At 40.2% G+C, this 23,701-nt stretch overlaps 1 protein-coding gene across 1 annotated transcript in view; it reads left to right on the top strand.

Annotated features, from left to right (window-relative positions):
• LOC134358432 (wings apart-like protein homolog) overlaps positions 1-23,701 on the top strand; it is a 188,622-nt gene that overhangs the window by 83,201 nt on the left and 81,720 nt on the right. Inside the window, exons 4-5 of the mRNA XM_063070655.1 lie at positions 3,762-3,880; positions 23,135-23,275. Coding sequence (XP_062926725.1) covers positions 3,762-3,880; positions 23,135-23,275 — 260 coding nt within the window. The remainder of the gene's footprint in view (positions 1-3,761; positions 3,881-23,134; positions 23,276-23,701) is intronic.

The raw sequence follows: 23,701 nt of genomic DNA, 5'->3' as shown, positions 1-23,701 counted from the left end.
GCTAATATAGACAAGATGTCTTATAGGAGAGACATGATTTAACTGGAAAGAACGTAGGAAAAAAGAGGACCTGAGTTATAGGGAGAGGTTGGCCAGGCTTGGTCTTTATTCCTTGGAATGTAGGAAATTTGGAGGTGATTTTATAGAAATGTTTAAAATTAGGAGGTATAGATGAGGTGATTACTCATTCTATTTGCAAGGGTAAATAAGCCCAAAACTATAGGGCATAAACACAAGGTGAGACATGAAAGAGACCTTGAGAGTGGTGAGTAGATGGAATAAGCTGCCAGAGAAGATAGTTCAGGGAGATATAATAGATTGGCTTCAGTCACGTCTATGGAAACACAGTGAAATCTGTTGGTTTTGTGTCAATGTCCAACAGTCCGAGATATGCTGAGGCCAATGCACAAGTGTGGCCATGCTTCCAGCACCAACATAACACGCCCACAACTTACTAACTCTCCCTTGTATGTTTTTGGAATGTGGGAGGAAGCCAGGGCACCTGGAGGAAACCTACATGGTCATGGGGAGAAAGCACAAGCTCTTTACAGGCAGCAGAAGGAATTGAATCCTGATCTTATAGCTGCACTATAAAGGGTTACACTAATGTGCTGCCCACTATGGTACCATGACAACCCCCACTCCCATTAAAGTAGTATAATTTAAGAAACAATTAACTAGGTGTATGGCTAAAGTGTTGACCTGAACACAGCACAATAGGACTAGCTAGCTGGCACCATGTCAGCAGGGACCTGTAAACTTGTTGCACCAAAGGTTTCATTGTGTATTGCTCTGAGTAAAAGTATTCATTTATGATCTATTTCCTTACATGTTCTTATGCTATTGACCTTTAATTAGTTATTAGTCTGATCTGGTCAGAAAATGAATTAATCTTGTGGAAAGTGCTCATTTAATTAGTCAGTGGTTTAGCTACAGTATATTTTTTTTAAAAAACGGTCATCTTGCACGATTCTAGCATATTAACAGGACTATGTATGAAGATTTGTTGAGCTTGTACCATGCAGTGATTGTGATTCCTATTAAAAGGAAAACCTGTCCCATTAAGTTTGCATACATTCTCATATTGCACAAATGTCCACTTTTTTTCTGTACTGGTACATAATTGAATGTTTTTCCTCATAATCTGGCCATTGCTGGCAAAGCCATGTTTATTGCTCATATATAGCTGCTAGGAGCTGCTGAAAATTACTTCAATTCTTTCATATTCAAAACAAATCTACAGAAATGTTAGTTCAAGAAAATCATAGTTGGCTTTGAGGAATAACATGTCCACCAGGAGTGCAGGAATAAATGGTAATGTTAACCTGATATCATTGGTCGTTCTTGTAATCTGTTACTGTCTTTAACTGTGCAACTCTTTTTTTTTTGCTTACTATATTAATAGTTTGTCTTAAGCAAGAATAGAAATCCACAATTGGACCAAATTACTACTTTCGGTGACTGATAATAGTATTTCCAAAGCCACCAGAAATGTTTATTTAAAGCTAGAAAACTAAAAAATGTGATGCAAATTATTTATACGTTTTCTTAGTCTCCAGAGAGTGAGTGTTTCAATCAGAAGTTATACCATTAGGATTTCCTTCTGCTGTGCTCTCTAGCTGGTGGTAGCATTTTTAGTGATTATTTACAATGGCATGAAGTTCTTTGGACAGTGAGCTGAAATAAGTGCCAGTGATATCAGCTGTAGGCCATATAAAAACATAGAACATTATCTTGACCTACTTTGAGCCTCACTTTAGAAGATGCTATTTTTCCTGTTGTTCTAGTCAACATTTACTCTTTAATACCCATAAAAAGCATGTTTTTTTATCCCATTGTTAGAATTTGCAATGCTTAAACTGGCTGTTTCATTTCTTATGACAGAGGATGCTTTGAAAGGATTTTGACTTTAGATGTTTTGAGCTTGTGAAAGGTGCTACAAATATGTAAGACTTCATTTTTAATGCAATCTGATGAATTTTTCTAACATTGAACTGAGATTCTCATAGAAATTGGAATCATTTTCTTTTGCAAATAACATTACCGTACCCACTTGAAATGTGCAGAAGAAAATTTCTGCATATATAGGATGACCCCATCATGTTCCATTTTTAATTCAACGGAAAATAAGCATAAGCACTTGACAAATCGCGAAAGAGAAAACTTTGTCCTTTGAATCATTGCAACATTCTCAGAAGTATTGTAAGACGATCTACAATGTGCTAAACTCACTTCCTGATTTTGTAACTTTAAGTTGAGGTGAGATGGAGAAGTTTGCCTTTTCATCCTTGACGGAAGGAAAGAGATAACTTCAAACAAGTGTTAAACCTTAATAGCACCGGTCATTGGATGTAGTAAGTTGAAAGCAGAAGAGTTGACAACTTAGAGTTGATAACAGAAAGTGATCATGGTGGTTTGTTCATAGGGTGTGGGAGCAAGATTTGGCCAGATTTGCTGTTCTCATCCATAAGTATCCTGTTTTAAATTAGATTATCCAAAATAATTGCCTGCTCTTCGTACTATCCACACAACAAATTAAAACATTCAACAGAAGGAAACTATTCATTTGTTTTGTGTCAATTGTAAAGAATTATCAAGTTGAATTTTACCATATGTCCAATAGATCTCTAGGTTTTGGCTCTTTAGGTACATATCTAGTAACCTTCATTCAGTCCTTGATGACACCCTGGTCAGTGCTGATGCCTCATTAATCTGACTATTTTCCAAAGATCAGTAATTAGAAAATCCATGGAGTTCAGAGCACTTTGACTTGCCACATTTAGTGTAATATACTGTGACATGATTTGATGTTGAGGCCTCGAACACTCTTTGCAACCCTGTATAAATCTCAGTCATTGTCCATTAAAGCAGAACTGCAGTAAGCCCATTTGACCACCTGCACTAGAACAGTTGCAGAAAGCTTCTGAACAGTGCACTGCTGGATCTACATGTGTCCCACTGAAGAAGTGAATGATGGTGCTCTTTTTAGAATGACGTACTTCTGGCACGTCATCGGTTTTATACTGTGGATGAAAGGGAGGTCACTTTGATTCTAATGATGAAAACTTTAGTCCTAGTGGCTAGGCATCTGGCCAAACTTGATGGCTTATCATGTAGTTTGTTTATGATTGGCTCTCAGGATGTCATTGGATATTACGATTTTTGACGTTGGAGTAAATGCTAAGGTTCCTTATTTAAAAACACAGTTTATTTTAACTAAAGAAGTCATACAACTCTGGGAGCCTATTTGCACACAAGAACACTCAAATTGCAATGCAGTCATGGCCAGGCAAATAATTTCATTGTACTGATTTATGGGGGTGATATTAGTCAGCAATCTCTCTCCTGCTCTTTATATAATTCTTCGGAATGTGTCCTAGATCATCAGGTAGAAATAAGGGATTTTATTAATCAGATTGCAGCAAATCTCTGCAAATCACTGACACCAGTTTGCCATTTGCATTGTGATCAAGAAAAAAATCTAAATGAATCCCAGTTAAATTTCCTGTAAAATATCTAGGTAATGTTGCTCTTACTACAATCTTAATACTTTATTTAAGTAAAATTTAGCTTGAATTACCCTCTGAATCAAAAAACTGTAGCTATGAAAGTCCACTGATCATAAACTACATGTATTGGAATATGGCCAGCGTTTTGCTGTGCTGACCCATAAAATTACCATATTATACCACTTGGATGATAAGAGTTTTATAAGTAGCCTTTCTGTTTCACATTGATTGTGGTAATCTGTACTCTTTCAGATCCTCTGGAGTTCAGTGATGAGTCAAATCCCAATTTCCCTGATGTTGGTAGGAAACAAATTAACAGACAGGAAAAAGCCAAGGAAAATACCAGGAAAATCTTCCATGGACCTAAGCGGGTAAGTATTGCAGGCTGCTGCAATGCTCAGTAGGTGTGTGGTTTGTGCTGTGCTTGGTGTTCTGCTTGGCTGAGCAGATATGTGCAGTGGTTTAAGAAACACATGTTTCAGCCTCTGTTGCCAATCTTGGGCATGTAGATAGTGTGGTGAGACCATTCTGCCCTCTGAGCAAGGTGTATGTTAGAATAAGATGGTACCATTTCCAGCCTGACTACATGCCCTTCCCAAATTGGTAATGATTACCCCTAAAGTTCAAAAATTTATTATCAGCCTTGAATCTACTCTCAAGCAGAGTCACTTTAGAGCATTTCAAATAATGACAGGTATCAGAAACATAATACAAGAAATAGTGTCTCCTCTTTGAGGTCTGAAGATGAATCCTTGAATATGGTCCAGTCGACCGATTAAAAGCAGTCCTATAAATGCTCCTTTGCCTTCATTGACTATATCTTCACAGTCTCACCACCGGTGCTGCAGGTCTTCAGTCTCTGCCTCTACATTGGGAGTAGCGTACATTGGACTTGCCAAAGTGCGGGCACAGAATGGTGCGGTAAACGTTCTTGATCAAGTAACAGCAATCAAATATGTTGGCTCCTCTGGTACCACAGGTGACATGATAGTTTGTTAGTCTTCAACTTGGCTAGGTTGAAGTCCCTTACAGGGCATCAGGGTACACTCTCTTGTGACTTGATCATAGTGCTCAGTTCCTCCAGTGCCAGCTTGATGTTTGCCACATGTAGAATGTACACCACTATCTGAATAACAGGGGAGTACTCCTTTGGCAGATAGAAGGGACAACTCTTGACTGCCTGATAATCCAGCCTGGGGAAGCAGGACTAAGATAGACCCGCCATGATACGGTACTCATGAAGCAGACACCACTGCCTCTGCATTTACTTGATGTCCCCGTCCAGTCAGTTCAGTGGTGGGTGAAGCCCTCTGGCTGGAACGCTGTAACTGGCTGGCGAACCGTGTCTCTATGAAGAGTACACAATAGTTCTGAATGTCCCTCTGGCATCAGCATTTCTTTGCCTTTCACCATTTAAATATTAACTTTGCTTTTTCTATTTGTCTTTCATACATGGATGAATCACATTTCATTCTATCTTGCCTACTTTGTAGCTTCTTTATATCCTGCTCTGCTCACAGCCTACCATCTTATTAGGCTTGTTCTTTTAAACAAATGGATAAATTCCACAGTTTGCCAATTAACCCTCAAGCCACCTGACATTCATAATCAATTTTATTGATGATAAAATGGTCATGATTTAACCACTAATCCTTGTGGTGACCCATTGGTTGTAGCATGCAAGCTTGAAATTATCCATTTCTGCCTCTTTGTCCCTTTAGTTCTATGCTGACCTATTTTTATAATTTCAGGAGCTAATTTTGTTCACCAGCTTTTTGAAAATACAAATATAATATGTCTAGCTTCTGTTATTTTCTGTCTGTTACACTCTTAATACAACTTCAAAGTTCAAAGTAAATTTATTATCAAAGTATGCCAAATAATTTGCTGTGTTGTAGAAATATACACCAGTTTTCCTTTCATAATTGTTTACTTAGTCTTGTGTGCCCTGTAGTCATAATAAAGTTACTAATAATAGATTCCTGTTCTTTCACTTGTCAGACTAGTTGACGATTCCTCATTTTCTAAATTCCTCCTTTCTTGAACAGGATGAATTTTTCTACTTTGATTTCCATGTGGCCATTTTAAATGCTTATTGGCCTCTTTATTGGGGACACCTTGTTAATGCAGATGTCTTACCAGCCAGTCATGTGGCAGCAAGTCAATGCATAAAAGCACACTGACATGGTCAAGTGGTTCAGTTGTTCTGACCAAACGTCTGAATGGGAAAGAGATGTGATCTAAGTGACTTTGACCGTGGAATGATTGTTGTTGTCAAATGGACTGGTATGAGTATCTCAGGTACTTCTGATCTGGAATTTTCACACAAGTCTCTGAGAGTTTACAGAGAATAGTGCGGAAAAAAAAAATCCAGTGAGCCGGCATTTCTGTGGGTATAAACGTCTTGTTGATGATGGGTAGGAGGAGAAAAGCTAGACTGGTTCAAGCTGATAGGAAGGCAACAGCAACTCAAATAACCATGCAATACAACAGTGGTGTGCAGAAGAGCATCTCTGAATTCACAGCACGTGTGCCCTTGAGGTGGATGGGTTACAGCAGTAGAGGGCCACAGCAGGTTCCACTCCTGTACCTAATAAAGTGGCCGCTAAGTGTACATAGGGAATTCGTCAACTTATCTCAACATTTAGAAGTAACGTGATGCCTCACTATTTAGTATCAGTCCTCTCTAGTTCTAAAGTTCATGTAATGGCACTTCACAGCATGGAGTATTCTGCCACTTGGTAAGTAGGAGAGCCTGTAAAACAGCTCTCCACACAAGCTTCTGAGATAGGTAGTCTTACAATATCACATGTCTGTTCCATGTCCAGCCTTCCAATCAATCAGTTATAGGTCATATTAGTTTTCATACAGGAATCACTTGAACAACATGGGAGCATGCAGAAAGATAAGCCAGTAAGATTCACAACCCCCAGTGCAATTTCAGTTTGCCTGTGAGGTTTTGCTAACATCCATGCCACAAACTGTTTTCTCTCACATACTGACTCAGACCATTCAAATAATGACCATATCCCTGTCCTGAGTCAGCAACTTGTCTACCATTGAATAAGTGATGAAAGCTTGGATTGACGGAAACAGTTGCAATTTCCTGTGGCTGCTTGAAACCCTTAAACACTTTTCTCATCAATCCCCAGCTGGTGGAGCTGGTGACTTCCCCCCGTGACTTTGGGTTATGCTGCTGCATAATGGAATCTGTACTGGAGCAGGAAGGAGCAGCAAAGATTGAGGGATCGGTGTCTCGAGTCCACTGTCGGTGACCTTTCTGAAATTGGCATCTAGATGGAGTGACGGAATAAACAGCTGTTGCTTTGGAGTCTGTTAAATCATGGTGTTGATTTCAGATTTCTTCTGACTGCAACAAATTCAGCTCTGCGCTGCCTGAATGGAGTCCTCTGCAGTCCTGCCAAGAAACCTTGTGTTGCTATGTAAGCAAATCTACTTGCTGCTGTCAGAGAATTAGCCTTAATTCTCAAGGCAAGATCAGAGCCCCATGTATTCATTTGGTTTCTGTCTGGATGCAGTAAAACTTTTGTTCAACCTCCCCTGGCGAAGTGCCTGCAATGGAGGCCCATCTATACTGTGGATTTATCAGGTTTTTAGCATTGGAGGGATGAGGAAGTGTGAAAGCTGAATCTTTATGGTAAGGGAATAATTACTGAAGTTGTGGTTGAGTAAGATGTCTGTTCATGTGCAGACAAAAATTTCCAAATAATAATTAAAAAAAATACTTGTTCACCACTGCCTTTCATGACAGGACCTGTAGCCCTTCTCAGTTTATCTTCCATGCCTTGAGTCACCTATAGCTGTCAGATTAAACAAGGTTAGACCTTGTAAACCGTTGTCTCACATCTTATTTCATGAAGAGAGATATTATTTTGGAGCATATTTGAACAAACTTTGTAACTGCTAGTTCCAAGTGAGAAGGCAAGATTAATCACAAGCTGCACTTAGGCACTGGAAGCATCCTGTCACGGCTGAGTTTTGTGCTCTGCCAAGAGGCACTTCATTGATAAGTGCATAAAGTCCATTAGTAAATGGCTCTAGAGAGTTATAATATTAATTGCTGTTTGGGATGCTGGAACATTTTTGAAATTCATTAAGGACTGAGTGCCCTGCACAGTTGTTTTATGCTTTTATATAAGTGGCTATAGTTAATGGAACACTGCAGTGTCAAATGTTGAATCTCCCCTGAACTGCAGGCAAATAGAATTTCCAGTAAAGAACTATTCTTATATCTTTTCTACTCTAGTACTCTCATTGTCCTGCTGCTATTGTGTATTGCCCTCTGTGCCATATGTACCAGGTGCTTTTCTCAGGTCTGTGCCATACCAGATGGTGTGGTCATGGTTAGCGTAATGTTTTACAGCACCAGTAGCCCAGGTTCAATTCCACTGCTATATGTAAGGAGTTTATACATTCTCTCTGTGACTGCATTGATTTCCTTCAGATGCTCCGGTTTGGCCCCAAATTCCAAAGATATACGGGTTAGGGTTAGTAAGTTTTGCGCATGCAATGTTAGCATTGGAAGTGTGGTGACATTTGCAGGCTGCCTCCAGCACATCCTCAGACTGTTGATCGTTAATTCAGTCAAGTTTCACTGTGTTTCACTTTACGTGTGACAAACAAAGCTAATCTTAATCTTCAATCCAACAATTGAATGTGATGGAATATGTGACGGATGACTATAGGGGTATGTGTCAATATCTTAAACTAAAGTTTCAAGTCCCTCCTGACATTCCTCATTAGCAACAAACCTGTGCTGTAGATGTGAAGAGTCAGAGCAGTGGTGTTTGAAAGTACCAGCTGGGTGTGGCAAGATTTATTATTGTAGTTGCCTATTTAGTCATGTAGATTCATGACTTCCCAACATTATCCCTGTGATGAAAAGACCTTTGGTAACATGGTGCCTTTTATAACCCTGGGACATCTATGGTAATTTTATATTCATAGTTATGGCATAGGAAAGAATGAGGAAATCTGGAGGAAAATAGTTAAGTCTTTGCCTTTAGCTGCTCACAGCTGCTGTGAGGAGATGAAGAATAGGCTGGCTGATGAGTGTAGGCTTGGAGAAAGATGAATCAGTGAATTTAAGAAACACACCTATATGTTAGACTAAGAAAACTGTAGTAAATGCAGCATTTGGAAAATTTTTGTCAGCCACGCTGAGCTTTAAGGTTTTGAACTTGTCTTCTGCAACAGTTTCTTTGGGAAGGAGAATAGGAGCCAATATGATAGGTACCAGTGAGGGTAAGAAAAATTTATGATCAAAGTTCAAGGTAAATGTATTATCAAGCCCTTGTATGCTGCCATATACTACCTTGAGATTCATTTTCTTGCCAGCATTTATAGGAAATAGAATTTATGAAATTATAGAATTTTATATCAAAGAATTTATGAAAAAGTATGTGGCAAATGTGCAAAAGACAAAAAATAAAACATAATGCAAATAATAAAAAAGTAAATAAATAATACTGCATTGTAGAGTCCTTAAATGGGTCTATAAGTTGTGGAGTCAGTTCACTATTGAGGTGAGTAAAGTTATCCATGCTGGTTCAGCAGTGAAGTGGATGTAAAGTGATAACTCGCGCCCTGCCATAGCTGTTGAGTACCCTTCTAGATTTTCAGTTTAGTCCAATTGCCATTTCACTTGTGAGATGGCTTTCTGGAGGTCATACCAGGATCTTCTGTATTTTTCTGGATTGTCAATCCTGAATACCACCATTCTAGCCCTCAGCAGATTGCGTGTGTTTTGGTTCATCTGGGGCTTCTCGATTTGTTTTGAGGCTGCCTGTAAGGAGACAAATCTCAAGGTTGTATGTAGTATACATACTTTGATAATAAATGTACTTTGAATAACTTTGACAGTTGGCTTTTTTGATGCACGTGGTTTAGCAAAAACTCCCATTTCCAACCAAAATATTTATTATAATGGGATATCTGTGGGCTGTGCGTGCATCTTTTTGTTAATAACACTTGGAGGTATTTTTGTATGCAAATAGTTTCTATAGTCTTCAAAGTTTAAAAAATTGGCAGGAGTTGCAAACATTTCTATTCTTGTTCAGTTGCTCTGGATATATCTGTGATTGACTGAAGCATTTCTGCAGAAATCCAGGTAAATGCAGGGGTTGTGACTTCTAGAGCATAAGAGACTTAAATATATACCAGTATAAGAGACCATTTGGTTCTTGATCAAATAAAACCATTGCTGGCCATCTATTTTCCTCCCAAAGCCCTGCATCTTGCTCTGCTCAGATGATTATACATAAGATCCAAACCTGACATGAACTTTGCAAGTGGTCAAAAATTCAGTTGCAAAATTTCCATTTGAACGTTTGTTCATTTTGCAAGCTTCAGTCTACTATCACAATGCTCATTGTTGAAACAAGAATTCATCTTTGTATATTAGTAAGTGCATTAAGTATTTTGAGCTGTTTGCAGAAGTTATTTTTCAGTGTAATATGGAAGTTAATTGGTTAATTTCCATACCATTCTTGCCTTTTGAGTTTAAGATAGAAGTTGGAATAGAATTTTAATAATGTTTCAAAGCAAAGAAATGTTAGTTCTATAATAAAGATGTAATTGCAAAGCTTGCAAGATTTTTGAGCTGTAGACATGGCTGTCATATTTTAATGTCAGGCTAATTATGTCCCATTTCCATGTTGAAAGGAGAATTTTGCTTTGAAATGATCTATATCACATGCCCTTACACTTCCTCCCTCACCACTATTCAGGGCCCCAGACAGTCCTTCCAGGTGAGGCGACACTTCACCTGTGAGTCGGCTGGTGTGATATACTGCGTCTGGTGCTCCCAGTGCAGCCTTCTATATGTTGGTGAGACCCGGCGCAGACTGGGAGATCGTTTCGCTGAACACCTACACTCTGTCCGCCAGAGAAAGCAGGATCTCCCAGTGGCCACACATTTTAATTCCACGTCCCATTCCCATTCTGATATGTCTATCCATGGCCTCCTCTACTGTAAAGATGAAGCCACACTCAGGTTGGAGGAACAACACCTTATATTCCGTCTGTGGCCTCCAACCTGATGGCACGAACATTGACTTCACTAACTTCTGTTAATGCCCCACCTCCCCCTCGTACCCCATCCGTTATTTATTGTTTTTTCCTTTTGTCTCTCTTTTTTTCTCTCTCTGTCCCTCTCACAGTAACTCCTTGCCTGCTCTCCATCTTCCTCTGGGCTTCCCTCCCCCTTTCTTTCTCCCTAGGCCTCCCGTCCCATGATCCTCTCGCTTCTCCAGCCTTGTATCCATTTTGCCAATCAACTTTCCAGCTCTCGTGTCCCCCTCCTGTCTTCTATCATTTCGGATCTTCCCCCTCCCCCTCCCACTTTCAAATCTCATAATTACTATCTCTTTTTTCACTTAGTCCTGACGAAGGGTCTCAGCCCGAAACATCGACAGTACTTCTTCCTGTAGCTGCTGCCTGGCCTGTTGCGTTCCACCAGCATTTTGTGTGTGTTGCTTGAATTTCCAGCATCGGCAGATTTCCTCGTGTTTATGTGTAAATAATGACTTCCAGTGATACATGCATGTATAAAGTTAATGGTTCACATCACCACAATAGATACAATTAAGTCTATATGATTTGCTCTAAGAGAAACCTGTCAGAAAATGTCTACCAGTTTGTAATAAGGTTTGGTTGGAGTAAGTATCTTCATCCCGCTAGCTGGCCCTGACAGTGTGACAAATGGACATGTCAGTGCTGAGCTTTAAGCCTATGACAAGGCAAACTGTCTTCATTTTCCTGTCAATTACCAGAACGTCTCCCCTCCCCTGGCACTTTTGACTTTGTCACAGCTAATGGTTTTGCACTTGCATTTTGTAATGGGAAAACTTGGTCAGTTTGTGAAAAACACGTAAGGTGGCTGTACGGAGGTCCATTTCCTGAGGCACAGTGTCCACCCTGCAGTAGTTTGCCATGGAATAATAATCAGTCAGATTTTACTTGGTTACAAAACAAGAGACAGGTCATTAAAAGAGTTGTGTAGAATTTTTTTCTTTACAGAGGAATGGTGACCCTCTGCAATTCTCTGTTGTGCAGACTTAGCTCATTAGAGGTATTTCAGGTAGAGCCAAGGAATTGAGAGCTATAGGGAGCTGGCATGGAAAATGAGTTGGAGCCAGTTCAAAAAGGAATCAGTCATAGCAAAAGAGCAAGGTGAGCCGCATCAACAACTGTCACTCGGTTACTCTGATATTTGCTGTGATGAACTGCTTTGAGAGTTTGGTAATGGCCAGAATTAACTCCAGCCTGAACAAGGAACTGGACCTGTTGCCACAACAGTTCTATAGTGGATATAATCTCACTGGCTCTCCATTTGGCATTGGAACACAAAGACACTGGCAAAACATGTTAGGCTACTGTTAATTGATTACAACCATCATCCACTCATTAAAAATCATCAACTTCAAAACCTGGGCCTTTGTACCTCCCTCTGCCACTGGATCCCTGAGTTAGCTGGAAACTGCAGATCAGAAATAACATTACCAATCATCACAGGTACACCTCAGTTATGTGTGCTTAGCCCACTTCTCTGCCCCTTCTGCTCCCATAATGGTGGCAAGGCACAGCTCAAAAGCTATCTATAAATTTGCTGACGACCCTGTTGCTGGCAGAATCTAAGCTGGCAATGAGGAGTGAGATAGACTGGCTGGTTGAATGGCATCACAACATCAACCTTGAACTCAATGTCAGCAAGACCAAGGAATTGACTGTGGACTTCAGAAAGGGGACGTTGGGAGAACATACCCCAGTCTTCATGCAGGGGTCAGCAGTGGAAAGTGTGAGCAGCTTTTAAGTTCTTGGACATCAACTTTACAGAAAATCTATCCTGGCTGCAATACATTGATGTGATCACAGAGGCACACTGGGGGCTCTACGTGGAGATTTGGTTTGTCACCAAAGACTCGTGAAAATTTCTACAAGTGTGCGGTGAAGAGCATTCTGACTGGTTGCATCACGTCCTGGCATGGAGCCTCCAGTACACAGGATCATAAGAGGCCATTAAGCCACTGGTCTGTGGACCCCTGCTATAGAGGGATGCAGACTCAGGCATTCTCATCACAGGGTCAATCTTTCCTGCCATTGAGGGCATTTTCAAGATGCACTGCTTCAAAAAAGCGGCATTCATCAATAATGGTTCTCACCATCTGGGACATGCCCTCTCTGAGTAACTACCGTTGAGGTGGTGGTGTGGGAGCCTGAAGGCTGACAATGTTTAAGAGCAGCTTCTTCCCCTCTACCGTTTAGATTATGTGCCTTTTGAATGACTTAATTTTTTAAACTTGTAACTTTTATGTCTTGCATTTTATTCTTACTGCAAACCAACAAATTTCATGACATATATTAGTGATATATTATCAGATTCTGGTTACTGGTCATCAGAAGCTAAGCATGTCAAGTTCAACTTTAAATTCAGCTGCTGATCAACGTGTTTCACACATTTAAACTTTCTGAAATGCATTGCTCACTCCAGTAACTGGTAACTGCACAAGATTACAAATACAGCAGTGAAATAAATGGCTGGTGAAATTATTTTTAGCCTTGTTGATATAGGAGGTGTGGTCAGGATACAGGAAGAACTGTCTGTTTACTTCATCTAATTTGTGAGATCTTAAATATCCACCTAAACTAACCTTTCTAAAATAAAGCATCCATCTTTGGTATGCCATCTGCAATATAGAGTCTATAATTTGGTACCGTCAAAATGAACTGTTTAAAATCTTGGAGTAGAATATGACCCTACAATTTTCTGAACTTGGAACAGAGTCAAGTCACCTAGTGTCAGATGTGATAAGGGGCTGGACAACTACATGTCTGTCTTTACCTCTGATGTACATAGCAAGAACAATTGCTCTGAACACCACATCCTGCCGAAATGCTATTTTCCCTGCAGTTCCTGTTTAGGAATTGTCACCATTCCTGAAGGCATGTGTTTGTGATATAAAGTCATTGAATGTTTCCTGAAGGATTCCCCCAGTTAAACAGTGGTCACTTTATAAGGTACAATTGTACGCTGGTTCGTTATTGCAACTATCTAATTAGCCAATCATGTGGTAGCAACTCAATGTATAAAAGCATGCAGACATGTAGTTCTTCTGACTGAGCATCAGAAAGGGGAAGAAATATGCTCTAAGTGACTTTGACAGTGGAATGACTGGTGCCAGATGGGGTAGTTTGAGTATCTCAAAATTGCTGGTCACCTGGGATTTTCACATAATTTCTAGAGCAGGGGTTCCCAAGCTGGGGTCCACGGACCCCTTGCTTAATGATATTGGTCCATGGCATAAAAAAGGTTGGGAACCCCTGTTCTCGAGTTTACAGAAAATGTTGCGGAAAAACATCCAGTGAGCGGCAATTCTGTGGGGCAAAACACCTTGTTAATGAGATGGGTCAGAGGAGAATAGCGAGACTGGTTCGAGCTTGGAGGAAGACTGCAGTAGCTTGAATAACCACACATTACAACAGTGGTGTGCGGATGAGCATCTCTGAATGCACAACATGTTGAGTGGATGGGCTGCAGCAGCAGAACACCACACCAGATTCTACTTCTGTACCTAATAAAGTGGTCATGAGTGTATATCAGTCATCATCCAAGATACCTTTCATTATGAGGTCACCAAGTAAAACATATTTTGCCGAATCTTTGTGTGCCATATCCCCTGCGCCTCTGTAAATTTAAGGTTGTTGAACCAATCTGCAAAGTAATGCTTTCAGTTAAATCTGTAGTGCACTTGTGAGCCGTTTGTATCTTCATTTATTTCCTTATGGCAAAGGAGGTCATTTTCACCCTATTTGTTTATGCTGACTCTCAGCGATGACATTCTCCTGCTAATTTCCCTATAACTTGTTCTCTCCATGTTCTAATCAGCACCGATTAACATTCAGGAACAATTTACAGTGCTGCATTAACCTGTCAACCAGTGGGATGCTGGAGAAAGCAAAACTCGAGGGAAGCTCAACTCGCTGTCAGAGGGAGAATATACAAGCTACATACAGACAACATTGAATCTCAGGACTAAATCTGAATCGCTTGAGCTGTGAAGAGCAGCTCCACAAACTGCACCAGCCTTGAGCAACACCTCACTCACTCACTCAGTCTTGGAGGAGCTCTGCAAGTCAGGCAGCATCTGTAGAGAGTGGAATTAAAAGTCAAAGTTTTGGGCCAAGACCCTTCATTAGAGCAATGTGTTAAATAAGTTGAAATAAGCTAGTAATGGAACTATGGTTTTCAAAGAGGAGAGTGCAGATAGGAAAGGAAATTGGTTAGAAATTTGAATTAGTTTTGCCTCTTGATGGAGCATCCCAAAACATTTTACAGTCAGGGAGGTCCTTTTGAAGTTTTGTCACACTGTAATATAGAAAATGTGACAGCAAGTTTGCACACTACAAATGTGATAATGCACAGATTATTTCTGGGATAATTTGAGGGATCCAAGTTGACCAGGACAGTGGGGTATGTTTCTGTCAGGCACTTTTGAAATAATGTCAGGGTGGTTTTGTGCCACTGAGGGTGGTGACAAGAATAACCAGAGAAAGGTGGATGCTTGGACACAATGAAGGCGGCCAGCTTCGTTAAAAGGTACATTTTTTGAGATCCAGGAACGGTAAGGGTAGAGTGTGTAATATTGAGAGAGCAGTGTAAATATAGTGTCTACAGCTTTAATATGGAAATAAAAGAAAGGAGATACACTAGCTCATCACAAGTTATTTATTAATACTGAATTGGAGCATTTTATCCAGCTCTTTCAGGATGGCACACGAGGTAGTATGGTACCAACTGTGGCAGAATTGAATGATGGAAACATTGGATCATTGTTCTTGGAGTCTAGATATTTTCAAGAGAGGTGTTCAAAACAAAAAGTGCTTTGATAAACTCTTTCCATTAGTGGGATGATCTGTAACTACAGGCAGTGGTTTATAATGATCGGTTTTATATATTTTTTTTAAAAATGGGAAGTAACCTTTTTTTATGCACGAGTTGTGCTCAAGAATGCCTGGGTTGAAAAAGCAGAAAAATGAAAGTTTAAAAAATATATACTTTTTGAAAGAGATTTGAATAAATGTTAGTACAATGCTATTGCACCTCAGGGCATCGGAGTTCAGAGTTCAATTCCAATGTCTTCTGTAAGGAGTCTGTATGTCCTCCCCATGGAATGTATGGGTTTTCTCCCAAAGTCCAAAGACATACTGGTTAGTAGGTTAATTGTCATTGTAAATTGTTCCGTGTTTAGGCTAGGGTTAAATCATTTGTTGCTGGGTAATGCAACTTGAAAGGACTGGAAGAACCTTTTCTGTGCTGTATCTCAATAAAAATATATAAATAAATCAAATAAAAACTTTTGTGGCTTTTGGTGAGAGTTCTGTGGAAAATGTATACCACTGCCTTTTGTGCATAAGATATGACATGAATTTAAACTTAATAATTTCTGTTAATCTAAATAGGAGAAGCTGCAGCCTTGGCTGTTGAATTCAAGTTTTGCACTTCTGTTGGTTCATCAAATTTCAATTAAATCCTTCAATTTATTTTGTTGTTGTATTAACATAGAGGTCTGTGTTATCAGATATCAATATGATTTCTTCATTAGCAGATTTTGCTGAATCTCATCGGTGTGACGAGATTATAACTTGCATATTAGTGGACAAAGACAAATGGTGAGGCAATACCCAAAATATACTAAAATTGTGAAAAAGTACAATGACCTGAGAATTAATAACTATGCTAAAGAAGTCTGCCAAGAATGCAAAGTCTGTTTCCTCCATGAGTGAAGCAATAGAGCATCAAAGCATGCGGTTCTAAAAGCAGTGTGGCCTCGGCTGAATTGTTATTAAATTCTCAATATTGCACCTTTGGAAGGTCATCAAATTTTTGGAGAAGTTATTGAGAATACTTATCAGGATGACAGTAGACTTCATTTACCTGGGAGATCTAGATATTGGCAGTATTTTCCTTGGACCAGAGAAATTAAAGAGATTCAGTAAAGGTGTTCCAATGGTTTTGAGAGGGTCTTGAAAAGTTGTTTCTGAAGTATGATTTGTAATAGAAGGAACAGATTAATTGTGATTGGTAAAAGAGAATTTTCTCACACCATGCTGCGATCTCATTAAACAGGCAATAAAAACAGATTTGACTTATCACTGATGGGAAGCAACCAAAGTGAACATCAAGAGGTTCTTCCTCCTCATGTTCAGAAAACAAAACAATCAGAGGATTTGTGCTTACTCTAGACCAACCATGCATAAACCTTATCTGTAGTCCGGAGTGGGATTAGATAGGAGAGAAGAACTCCCAGAGATGAGGAATTTGTCAAACTGCACTCTTTGCCTCCGTATCCTCCAATGTTATTATCAGATCCAGAGTCTGCTTTGTGGAGCAGGATGAGATGTGCTCATGTTGCATCTTACAGAAGGTTCACAGTGGAAGCTCTGTGATCCAATGGCTCAGTAACAAGCTCACAGACCACCTGCAGATCCTTTTACATCAGCCTTTATTGCAGTAAGACCACAGACGGCACGGCCTCCCAACATTTTCTCTCCTCTTTCATTGTGGTGGTATATGGCGGTAAGTGGGAGAGTCAAGATTAGCCCTGGAGGAACTGACTGGCCTTCTGTTTCCTTAATACAAATAAAATAGCCAGAAGCAACAGTATCAGCAGAGCTGTATACAGCTCTGAGATTGAATGGGCCTAGAGATGGTAGAAGTGTACTTCTGGCTGGCACCACGTGTCAGACTGCATGACAAAGGGCATTGTTACTCTTATCAACAAGCAGAAGGGGAGGAGGAGGATATCAGGAATTGGAGGCTTTTAAATATAGAATATAAGATCCTGTCCAGGCAGGTCTAGCTTGCTCTGGGACAGGCAATCCACCCCAACTGAACCTGTGCTGTACATGGCAGGAAGATTTTTGACAACCTTGCGTTGCTCTGGGAAGTCTTCCTGTAGAACAGAAGGATGGATGCCTACCTGGAGAAGTCCTTCGATGGGATATTACAGACATATACTCAGTGAACACTTTATTAAATACACCTGCTTGTTAATGCAAATATATAATCAGCCAATAATGTGGCAGTAACTCAATGCATAAAAGCATAGTCATAAGGTTCAGTTGTTCAGACCAAACATCAGAATGGGGAAGATGTGATGTGAGTGACTTTGGTGCCAGGTGAGATGGTTTGAGCATATCAAAACCTGTTGATCCCCTGGGATTTTCAGACAGGTTTACAGAAAATGGTGCAAGAAACAAAAAAAAAAAATCCAGTGAGTGGCAGTTCTGTGAAACTGCCTTGTTAATGAGAGAGGTCAGAGGAGAATGGCCAGACTGGTTCAATCTGACAGGAAGCCAATGGGGTCTCAAATACGATGCTTTACAACAGTGGTGTGCACAAGAGCATCTCTGTATGCACAACATGTCAAACCTTGAAAGGGGTGAGCTACAGCAGCGAAGTCCCACAAACACAGTAATTGGCCACAGGTATAAGAGAAACCTGAGTGTACATGATGGAAAGGAGTTTGAGTAGGGAATCAGAAATTAGATCCAACTACTCTACACAGATATCTGTAGTGCAGTTTAAATTAGAGTCTTCCCATCAAGTCTGAAGTGAAGGCAGAGTTGTGGACTCTTACAAGGTTTGTTTGTGTGTTACATTGAACCCTTTGACAAATCCATCGGGAGTTAAAAGTTTTTTAAGTTAAGTATTTTAAGTTAAAAAAAAAACACAAACCTAGCAATATGGCAGTCATGTGGACTCCTGGGTTACAGGCCTTACACTATTCGAGCACTTCCCCACCTCAATTTGCCCCTCCAATTACATTAGCAGGAAGACTGTGGCCTTAGCATTGTCTGCACCAAGATTCAGTGGAGCCCTCAGTCAAAACTGTGCCAGCCTGCAGCATTCTCTCACAGACATCTCACTGTACTGGAAGATTAACAACTTTTGGGCAGTCCAAAGGGTGTTTTTCACTGAGTTGATGACCTACGAGCTGCACAGACTATAAGAATAGTGATATTGCCAGGCAGTGGAGGCTCCCTATACATGGATGATGTTGTTACCTTTTATTTGTATCCATGGTTAGTTCACGGATTGATCTACATCTGTGACCAATTTGAGTTGGCATCAGGGTTTAGAGTCAACCTCAGGAAAAGCAAAACTGCTGTTTGGTAACTGGCCCAACCACTTCAATGTCTCCTTCTGTCAATCTGACTGCATGAAGGTGCCGGGGGATCTGGTTCAGAGGGGTGGAGATGTATGGCAAGAATTAGCTGGAGTGGATGTGAAGGTCACATAAAAATGGGTTCTGTGGAAATGGAGCTCTTTGTCAATGACTGGAAAAAACATTGGTTATCAGGTACAGTATGCTGTTCTTGGCACAGGTGTGGCCTGTTTCTCCCACCTCTACCTCGGTAATCATTCAGGATGTCATCCAGTTTATCTGTGGGCCCAATAATGAAGTATGTCTGATAGGTGACACTGCATAAATACCCAAAGAATGGAGTCAAAAAATTGTACCCAGTGTTACTGTCGTCCTTATGGCCACCCTCATGTGGCTGCATCAGGCAGTGTGTGGACACAAAGTATGATCACCAGATGCTGCTACATGTCACTGGTGTTGCTGAATACAGGCCTGTTCCTTTTACAGTGCAATGGCCCAGTCTACTGATATTGTCACACCACCCGTCCTTTGCGGAGTGTACTTCCAAGTAAACACTTTTGATCACAAATCCATCAGGCAACAGTCAGCACGGAACGTACTGCAGGACAGGGTTACTTTGGATTCTCTGGGTTTATTCCCTGAGTAAGCAATCCAAACCATTTGGCAGAACACCTCATCGCCAGAGCTGATCAACAAACAACAAGACTTTGCTTGGCTGGTGGTGAGAGGGACTTCCCCAATCAGAGCCTTCCTCTACAGATGCTTGATCCAACCCAACTGCACTGCCCTTGAAATGGTTGTATTGGAAGAGATGATTTCCCACCTCTTTGCAGACTGTGGATTTACCAAGAGGCTTTGGAAGTCAATGCCAGGATCTGTATCCCAGTTTATCAGAGCACTCTCTGATCTGCGGGCTATTCCCAAGGAGACACTCAAAGATTGATATAATGTGCAGCTCGTAGGTCATCAACTCAGTGAAAAACACCCTTTGGACTGCCCAAAAGTTGTTAATCTTCCAGTACAGTGAGATCTCTGTGAGAGAATGCTGCAGGCTGGCACAGTTTTGACTGAGGGCTCCACTGAATCTTGGTGCAGACAATGCTAAGGCCACAGTCTTCCTGCTAATGTAATTGGAGGGGCAAATTGAGGTGGAGAAGTGCTCGAATAGTGTAAGGCCTGTCACCCAGGAGTCCACATGACTGCCATATTGCTAGGTTTGCGTTTTTTTTAAACAATTGCACTACTGAATTATCGACTTAAAATGTATGTTTTTTCCCCCCTGAACAGTTTTCCCTTCTGTGTTCTGAAATAAATAAAATCTAGTTTTGAAATTTTAAAAAAATGACATTCTAAGGGAAATTAAATCTGATTTCAAATTAGCAAACTCAGGAAATAGGATGATGAATTGAATGATTGCAACTTGTATTCTATAATAAAATATAATTTTCAGTTGAATTCTACCTATTAGTTTTATTTTAAGTTGAAAGGAATTAATGTTTTCTCTTTTAGCCCATAGATGATACTATTCAGCCTTTCAAGCCTACTCCAAAAATTTATTAGATCATGACTCATCTCTATCTTAACTTAATTAATCTGCCTTGATGCTGTAATCCTTAAATCCCATACCCAACAAAAATCTACCACTTGCAATTTTGAAATTTTTCATTAAATCAACCTCTAATCTTCCGCATTTAGGAATACAAACCTTGTGTTGTGTTGATATCTAGTCGTCACAGTTTTAACCTTTTTAGCCCCATAATTTTGTTGTATCTGAGTCTGACAAATCGCCTACATCTATGAAGGCCAGTGTTTACTTTGGAGAGCCAGAACTTTATCCAGCTAACACATTCCAGTCCTTCTGAGATGGCTCAACGCTTCGTTTGGGTTTAAAATGATTTTTAATCCTTCTAAAGGCCTTAATTTTATGTACACTGTGCACCTAAATCAATCTATCGCATTCAAATTTTCTGCATTCTGCATCATATTTTGCCATAGGATTGATTTTAATAGGTTAGCACATATTCTCAACACAACTTCACCTGTCAGTTTAATCATGAGCAATCTATCCTTAATCCCTTTTGCAATTAGTTTAAGCACGTCAGTGAAACAATGTGTTATGTGATAAAGCTGTAGCCTAGCACTTTAATTGGGTTCTGCCTGACCATAGCTTTGTAGGGCAACTGTTCCAGCTCAACACACACAAAATGCTGGAGGAACTCAGGAGGTCAGGCAGGATCCATGGAAATAAATAAACAGTTGATGTTTCAGGCCGAGACCCTGTCTCAGGACCGGAAAAGAAAGGGGAAGACGACATAACAAAAAAATGGGGGAAAGGGAAGGAGAAGGAGACTAGCTAGAAGGTGATACGTGAAGGCAGGTGTTTTAGTTGTTGGATCCTGTATTTGTGTGGACATTTTCTCCAGGTTTTTGTCATTTCTACCACGAGTTCAGCTGCATTTGAATTATCAGCTTTTATAATTTGCTTGAACTATCTGTAAGAGTGGTGGAGCTTCTTGCACATTTGCTGGTGGGGAGTTCATTTGGTGTTAGAATGGGATTTTGGAAGAATAGTATTGATATAAACACCAGATTGCTGTGCAACTTTCTTGAAGTAAAACTCCAGTTTTTAAGATCTGTAGCATCCCTCTGGACCTGCATAATGCAGAAAGCCTGAATTTCATTGTACAAATCCAAAAAAGGATTAAATTCAAAGCAGATTTTCAAAATGCAAATAGTGCTTGGCACAAGCTCTGCAGGTGGATTAGAATGAAATCAAGGAAGTTGGGAATTGGGAGTGAGGGTTCAGACAGCTGAGAAGCACTGCTGTACAGGTTTAATGTAGACCATTTCCGAATGAATGGTGGATAGGAACAGTGGATGTGAATGGTGGATATAGCTTCATCTTTTCCCTCCTCACTTGTTTTTTAAATCACATGCTCCTGTTATGTACCCAAGAGTCCTGTAAGCATTGCTTTCTGTCTGGCTTGTGCACTGACCTCAGGCTTGCTGTAGTATCTCAGGTGACTCTGGAGTTGAAGGCGACTTGAGCTCTGAGTTTCTCAGTAATCTTAATGTGTCATCTACTCTGACATTTAATGCACTTGTTTCGGTGCAAATTGCTTTTGGGAGCAAACTAACGTGGACTGCTCACTTTCAAACACATTGTAACTGTGGATTAGGAGTAGTAGGCCATCTGGCCTTTCATTGTGATGATCTAGCTGAATTCCATTTTCCTGCACTATCTCTACTTGCTCAGATCATTATTTTCATATCCAGAAGTCAATTGATCTATCTCTTTTGAATGAAGTGTTGTGCAGTTTTGTTTCCCGTGTTTAAAGAAGGCTGTACTTCTTTTGGAGGTAGTACAGCAAAGGTTCACTCAGTTGATTCCTGGGAATAGAGAATAATGTTGAAGGGGGTTTTGAGTGGACTGGGCCTGTCAGTGAAGTTAGAATGACAAGTGATTTTACTGGTAGAAGATTTTGTTGGGGTTTGACAAGTTGGATGCTGAGAGGATGTTTTATCTAGTGCGGGTAACTAGAACTAGAGTACATAATTTCACAATAAGGGGTCTCTTAGGGTGGTGACTCTTTAGAATTCTCTATCCCAGAGCTGTGCGATGGGGTCATTAAATATTCAAGGTAGAGATTTAAAACCTTGCAAGAAGGGAGTATGAGGAGGGAGCAGGAAAATGGCATTGAGGCTAATTTTGGATCGGCCTTAATCTTATTGAGTGACAGAGTAGGCTTAGGGACCAATTATCTTTGATTTGCTATTCGTTTTTGTGTTCACCAAGGCTCACTGTGATTGCAGTAAGATATCATTACTGTGTTCTTTTATAAATTCATGCATTTATTTTGTTTGAACCTCAGTTCAAAGCAGTAATTTGTATTACACTTTGGCTTTGAACTAAATTTGCGTACATTTTTGAAAAAGTAGTGAACTGGATGTCTTTATTTGTTTTAAAGGTAAACCTTTCTGACCTACAGTACCTTCTCACCAGCTCCTTTTTTGCCTCCTGAAAACCAGGCTTTTGCTTTTGGTTTTGAGGGTAGTTGGTATTTTCGCACCAGTTCAGAATTGAAACAGTGGTATTGTGTTCCCAGTCTACTGGGGAAATACTGTGTCACCTGCTTGCTTACTTATCCATATGTGTAGACTCTGCATTGAAGATAGAATAACTGCAAGGTCAGGTGAATTTTGGCCCTATTGCCACTTTTCATTTGTGGTTCAGATCTTTCCAGTCTGTTTTCTTTTGTTAATTTATTTTGTTGTGGCTAATGCAAGTTGGAGAAGTTACTTTGAGGATTTAAATAGGATTAAAGTGACTGGGAATGAATGAGTAGGTGGATACTATAATGCATATTACCCTGATTTAATGTGCAATTAAAATTAGAAGCTGTATTTTCTAACAGTGTGTTTTTCTGTTTTCTGCAGTCTCCTACTAAAGCTGTGTATAATGCCAGACACTGGAATCAGCCCGAGGCGGAGGAGCTCCCTTCAACACTGTTACAATCTCACAATAGCACAGGGAGCGTCGCAAGTAAGCAGCCACTGGTACAGTCTCAGACAACACCGGTGAGTAGTCTTCATTGCCTGTGGCCATTATTGGCACGTGCAGAAATGTCAACCTGCCTGAATATCAAGTGACTTTCTTAATAAACACAGCTGCCCTCTACAGATGGTGCTGGAGAACTTTTAAAAGCTAAACTCTGGTGCTGGTCTCCATGTGTAAGAATTACACATCTTGTACTCGGTGCAATACTCCTTTATCAACAATTCATGTGTAACCACTGAAACGCTGTCCATCAGTCCTCCAAATGTCTCTGACTCTTTACTGCAATTTTCTCCATTTTTATCTGTGCCGTAGCCTTCTGGTGCACTCTTTCTAAAGAGATAATCATGCTTTGGCTTGTCCTTTCCACTTATTTGGCAAAATCTGCTTTCTTCTGTGTCACCAAACTCCAACTAGTTTGTATATAGTTTCAGTGCAAAAGAAATATT

Source organism: Mobula hypostoma, chromosome 18, assembly GCF_963921235.1.
Source record: "Mobula hypostoma chromosome 18, sMobHyp1.1, whole genome shotgun sequence".
NCBI lineage: Eukaryota > Metazoa > Chordata > Chondrichthyes > Myliobatiformes > Myliobatidae > Mobula > Mobula hypostoma.
Note: the sequence above shows the minus strand (reverse complement) of the source record. Positions and strands in the feature narration are given on the sequence as shown.